Below are 6523 nucleotides of genomic sequence, written 5' to 3'. Positions count from 1 at the left end.
ACAGTACATACTAAGAATGAGCTGTAGTATAGAAGTGGGACACAACGTTAATTTAAGTTATATTAATCTCAGCCTGTCATCTTCAAATAGCAGTCCTCAGGAGGGAGTCTGGGTGCAGCTGCACACTGGGCCCTTTGCCTCAGCTTTAAACCTAGACAGCGTTTCAGCTGCTGCAGAGACAGTGTGGTCACAGAGACCACATGGGTGAGCCACACAGTCTGTGAGTCAGCTAAAGATCCTGCTCCTCAAACAAACGTTGCTTTCAATTTACTCCGATCTATCTGCCCTTTGCCCTCACTCTGCTCCATCTGTCTCTTTGCTTGGACCATGGAGGGCAAGTCTGAAGTCTGGTACACTGCTGACCTCATCCTGCTGCCCCGGTTACGCAGCTCCAAGGCCACACCCTCCCACTTCCTGTCCAACTCTGAGCCTTGACAGCCCCGGGGGTCTCGGGACCCTCTGCGGGTTTGCCCGGTGTCTTCCTGGGTCAGAGTTGGCCCCAATTTTATCCACATCCAAGGCTCGTTTTGGGGATTGCATGGTTGGAGCGGGATGAAGGTGACTTGGATTTGCGACGTGAGCGAAGAGGAGGCCGAGGTGGAAGAGAAGGAGGAGGAGGAGGAGAAAGAGAGGGAGGGATGGGGTTGGAAGATGTTGTTCTTCTGCTGGGCATTTTGAAACCTCCTCCTCCTTTTTCCCTCCCTCTCCATCTGTCTCTGTCTTTACCTGAAGAGGAAGAGGCGGATTTAAAAAGAGAGAAAACAAAAAGAGACAAACGGAGGAGACAAAGGAAACAGGAAAAACACTCACCGGCACCGCAAACAATCCACATGCAAGGAACACTCAGAGAGAACACAAAATAGAAGCAAAATGTGTTGAATTTCTTGGTAAAAGTCTGTGGTGCAGTGAGAAACAGTGAAAAACGCACTGTGAACTAAAACTAGAACATATCTTCATCCCTTAGAATGTTTTTGTGTGTGTGAAGAAGAGAGAGAAAAATTAAGAAGAAAATTCACATTCTGTCAAACTCAGTATAACATCATACTCTGACAACCACACACACACACAGCTGGGAGGGCAGCAGGAAAGCAAGTGGATGTGACAGATATTCCCATGGCTCTTGGCTATGACATCATGGGAAAGAGGGCTAGATGGAGCTCAGTGTGTGTGAGTGTGTGTGTGTGTGTATGTGAAAAGAGATTGTGTCCCCATCTTTATACAGCCTGCTGCCATCTACTGGTTTAGAGAAAAAGAGACATTTTCTCTTTGTGATTGCTGGGTAGTTCTATTTTATAAATAGTTATGTGACTTCTTTACACCTGTTGCTGCATCTGCTCATGTCTCACTGAATTCATCTTTTGTAATGTAGTTAATCCCCAACATCAGATCAAGATATGACTAAACACCTGCAAACTACTGCCATTCCCATCAGCTGTACTCAGTGTTTCACGTTACTCATTCGAACATACTCATTCGTGTTCGCGTCTGACCAGGCTGGGACTCAGTTGGACCAGTCCCAGCCTGGTCAGACGCGTACAGGAACTGATGAAGCCTCTTGGATGAGAGGTGAAACGTCTTCTTAGACTACAACTAAGCCCAGTTGCTTTCGACTAAACTTCCTTGAGATAACTATGACCAAGATAAATGAGAATATTCACAGGCTTGATTGTTACTGTAGGTATACAGCGGCTACAGTACAGTACAGTACAGTATAGTACTAGGATGCTCCTTTTAACTAATAGTGCTGCTTGACTTGATTAGACTACTAAAATATTAGAAATCTCTGTATTGTAGATTAATTTAATGGTACAAAAGTGGCTCCTGAAGTCTTTGTTTTTCAGGATTAGTTTCATGCATTCCTCAAGCAGCAATTGGGAGCAGGCGACAGAAGTCTAGTAAGCTTGCATCTCTCTAACTCCACACCATCAATTTTTTCCACTTTGATTGTCTGAAAGTGACAGAATTAAGGCAAGTTATCAGACTTCACACAGCTCCCACTGGTGCCACAAAAGCTGAAAGTACTCCCCAAGACCTGTAAACAGACTTTAGTGGAAAGTTGGTGGAGATCCCCTTTAAAGGCCTTACACACTCCTGTTCATCTACTGGTGTTTTTCTGGTGTTTTTTTTTTAATGCACTAAAGCAAATACAAGTACATAACAATGTTAAGCACTCAGTAGCTAGATTTATAGTTCATTTTGATGTCTGGTTTTAATATAGTGCTATCCAGTTTTCTGTAGCTCATCTGAAAGAGACTAAATGTGTTTTTTCTTCTCTTGCACCACTCACTTCCTCTCTGCCTCTGTCCACCATTTCTTTACTTCCTCTTGTCACCAGCAGATGGAGCCATTTGAGATGACAAGCATGGTGCTGATGATGATGACTAAGAGGCAATTATTTTGTTGGCCAGTGGAAATGGGCAATGGTCCCAACAAGTGCCAGTGAAGTGAAACACAGAGGCAAAACTGTATTCGTACAACAACAACAAGAATCACACCCAGAGATTGGTTTACTTAAAAGAAATCTCAGCACTTCCCTTTTATTTAAATCATGATTTTCAGCCAGATTTTTACAAAATTATGTTGAACCAAATGGATGAAGCTCTTTTGTGATTGTCATCTGATTGTCAACTGTCATCTATAACATTTATAAAACTAAAAAGGAGACAACTTGAGTATCAGTGGTCAGATCCTTGTTTTTGCTCTGTTCCTATTTAATTTCCTTTCATCATCACTCCCAGTCCTCTGGTAAACACTTTAAAAATCCCACAGACCCAAGTATCACAATTAGACAGAAACCTAAGTCTTTGGTGTGTCTGTGTGAGAGGGGAGAAAATGGAACAAGCCAAGACATTTTCTGTCTCTGTTTTTGTACAGATATGTTTTGGTTCATTATATAGACCAGTTAAATACAATCAGATGCTGCTGTTGTCACATGAATAGGTCACAGAAGAAGATCATCATGTGAAGCAAAAGACACACACACACAGATATAGTCACTCTGTATTTGTATGTGAGTGTGAGCATATACGTGTGAGGTGGAAATGAGTATCTGTGTGTGTGTGTGTGTGTGGATGAGGAAGAAACAGAACCTAGTTTTGTTTGTGGGCTACCATAGAGCCCAGCATGACAAAGCTTGCCTAATAAGGCATTGAGCAGAGGGGAACCCATGCATAACTAATAGCCCAGTCCCCCAAAAAGCCTTTGTACCTCAAAACAAAAGCCCTGTCCTGCAGACGAACACACACACACTGAAGAGGCAACAGGGAGAGGACAGGAATATCAAGTAAGATAAATAGGAGAGAGGTTGTAGAGATGGAGTGAGGTGGGCAAAGGTCAAAAACAGAAAGTAAACTAAGGGAAGAATCCATCTCACTTTCTTAGCCGGTGCTGAAAAAGCATTTCAACTTGGGTGGCTGCTGGTCAATTTAAAAAGAAGAAAACTGCCTCTAATAACCAGAGATAATGTCAATAATAGCCAGGGTAATTACTCCCAATGGTGGAAGAAGTAATCAGATCATTTACTAACAGAATGTAAAAGTAGCAATCCAACCATCTAAAAGTACTCATCATGCAGCAGAGAGATGTCTGACAGTGTTATTTATTATATGTTTTTTTTTTATTATTTATGATGCTGAACCATATGGAAAAATACTCCATCTATTGCATGATTTACAATAAAATTATACCCCATTGCCCACGTTGTAACTATACTTTCCTAACTGTAACTTTCCTAATCCAGATATCCAGAAATGACACTGTGTCTCTGCTCTTTTCTATAAACACAAGAAATATATGAACATGTGAAAATATAAAATATTGGAAATAACATCACTATGTAACGTCTGGCTACCATCTTAATTTAGTTTAGGAAAAAGATGCATAATTAGTAAAATCAGATGCTTAACTTATTGACTCAGATGTAATGGTAACACATGAGGGGTTAGTACAGTACTTGAGTAAATGTGCTTAGTTACATTCCACCACTGATTATTCCCATGGTGGTATTCAACCACTACTGAAAACTACATGTAAACACTGATCCCAGCTCAGAGACTTCATGCTGAGAAGTATCGAGGAAAAAAGTGGGGCAGGCACTGGTAACAAATGTGCAAAATGAGGAGAAAATAAATCAGATAACCCTGAAAGTCTAAGAAGAGAAAGGAGGCCGCTCACATGAGGCTCTACAGAGAGAGTTCAACCTCTAAAACATTTATTTGATCTATTTACAGACAGTACAGTCAACAGAACAGAGGAGAATTGATTTCTATTGTGAAACAACTGAAGAAACAGCATGGCTGCAATGCAATTCAACAATGACTGTAGCAATACGGTGGCTTCACAAAGTAGACTATATACAAATTAATACTTTTAACTGATAGTAAAAATGAAAAGGACGTGGGATAAATTAATGTTTTCTTTTGAATATAGTACAGGATAAAGTAACAGTAAAACCTTTAAAAGTTAAACGCTTTGACTTGTTAGTCCAATTTTTCCAGCTTAAACCCCACAGGGAGAGACAGCTAAAAACACTGCTGAATTGCTGAACTGTGGAGAGAAAAAGGAAAACACATGCTGCTGTGTGATGTAGCACAAAGAAGAAAAACGGATATGAAAAAGAGAATACTGCTCATGTACAGTCGCTGCAGAAGTTTCTGGATCATTTGGTCACAGAGTGAGTGAGTATGTGCGTGAGTATGTGCGTGCGATGTGCGCACTCGCTATAGTCTTAGTTTTCATGAGTGACATGAGAAATGCCTGAGGTGAGAGAACAGTGGTGGAAACATAGAATGTACTGTGTTTGAGACAATAAAGAACAGCTGAGCAAATGAGTGTGTTCATGGTACTGTAGCATATGTTTGTATTTATGGGGTCGGGCCTGCCGTGTCAGCATGCAGTGTGTTCAAAAGCATGTAGTAAGTTGAAAATAACACATGATCACATTACTTAGAAGTGCAGTACTATACTGAATGTGGTATAGCTAGTGATTGTTAGCATTTTTTTGTTTTCTGAACCTATGGCAGCTCAGCCACCTGTAGCATTTTGAGAGGTTAAAAGTAAGAGAAAAAAGTGTGGAGAAAATGATTTTAAGATTGTGTAAAGATGTGTAAAGTCTTGTTGGTAATTGGCTAAAGTGCATTGTTAGATTCTGTACACAGGAGGGGGTGGGGAGCTGGAGGAGTGAGTTTGGCACTGGTCATCACCAATTCATCCTGAGCTCGTCCTCGAGCTTCGTCTTCAAAGAAAAATCCACAGCAAGTCTGCTCAAAAGTTCACACAGATGCACACCACGCAGGGAAAATTACAGGGACAAGTTCTGTCTAAGCCTAATGCATCCATTTTTCCTCTCTTCATGTGCCTCATTTACTTTATCTCAAGGCTGTTGTTGTTGACTTATAGTAGACGCTGGCCTGAAAATAGTGCATACATCACTACGTTACCTCACTATATCCATTGTTTAACTACATGAACATTCATTTCTGTTGTATACATAAGATTTTTTACATTATTTACTGTATTTTTACACCTAAAACTGGGATGAAATGTTTCTGTAATTAGCATTAGACTGCAGAAAGTGATGGACTGAACTGTTCTGGCACTAAGTTGAGTGAGGGAAGGGAGGAGATCTGGATGCATTCTGGGTCATTCAGCCCCGGACCAAGAGTGGCCAACATGGAACTTCAAACTGACTTTAGTGGATCTTGAGTCCTACCTGCAGTCAGGTGAAGGACGAAATGAAAAAGTTTCAAAAGTTCACACGGGGGAAGTACCTGAGCTAGGCCGACCATCCTGTGCTTGCTGTTGGGGTCGGGGTTGGGTTTTGCATGGTAGGGCTGAGGGAGTGACGTAGTTGAGGCTGGGGCTGTTAATGTCCCCCTCTCCTACTAGCGTTAGATCAGACAGGGTGTCCTCCTCCAGCATCTGGACCGATTCTCCCCTGCCAGAGTCCTGGAGGAGACCACGCTGAGCACCCTGGGACGGGTGGATGGGGGAGATGGTGCCAGGAAACGGAGGAGGTGGTCTGGCTTTCCTCCCCCCTCCACTCTCAGTGCCCAGTGCAGAGTCCAAGCTCTGGGACTGATGGCTTGCGTTGAGCAAGTGGGTGCCACCTCCTCCTCCCCTGTCGTTGCTGTTCGCCTTATTGCCCCGGCGACTGCTGCTAGGGAAGCTGCCGTTGTTGGGGTTACGGGAATTAGGGGTGGAGCAACTGGGCTCAGGGTCATAGGGAGGAGGCGCAGTCTGGTTGGTTGCCACTGGCGACAGGCGCAGAAAGTCTGGGAGCTGCAGGTCACTTTTGTTTAGCAGGCCTCGCTGGTCGTCTGCTCGGTTGCTCTGAGCTTTGGATATGAGGTCGAAGAACTCTGCAGGCACGCACACACACAAACACACACAGGACAGAGACGCGTACATACACGCAAACACATGCACACGCATATGCATGTGCACACACATGCACACAAATGAGTAATCACCCAAAATAACATCTTGAAAAACAAACAGTAAACAACATTTACTGTAATTCAGA

The 6523-nt window shown here is 42.8% G+C and overlaps 1 protein-coding gene across 5 annotated transcripts in view; it reads right to left on the bottom strand.

The window, feature by feature from the left end:
* Positions 1 to 4188: 4188 nt before the first annotated feature.
* rgs12b (regulator of G protein signaling 12b) overlaps positions 4189 to 6523 on the bottom strand; it is a 46765-nt gene continuing 44430 nt past the window's right edge. For 3 of the 5 annotated variants that reach the window (XM_018664686.2, XM_018664687.2, XM_051070819.1), the window contains exon 19: positions 4189 to 6359. In XM_018664686.2, coding sequence (XP_018520202.1) covers positions 5752 to 6359 — 608 coding nt within the window. In that variant the 3' untranslated portion in view covers positions 4189 to 5751. The remainder of the gene's footprint in view (positions 6360 to 6523) is intronic. The other 2 variants (XM_051070820.1, XM_051070821.1) reach the window with 1 other exon arrangement.

The sequence above is a fragment of the Lates calcarifer genome, linkage group LG5 (assembly GCF_001640805.2).
Source record: "Lates calcarifer isolate ASB-BC8 linkage group LG5, TLL_Latcal_v3, whole genome shotgun sequence".
Classification (NCBI taxonomy): Eukaryota; Metazoa; Chordata; class Actinopteri; family Centropomidae; genus Lates; species Lates calcarifer.
Note: the sequence above shows the minus strand (reverse complement) of the source record. Positions and strands in the feature narration are given on the sequence as shown.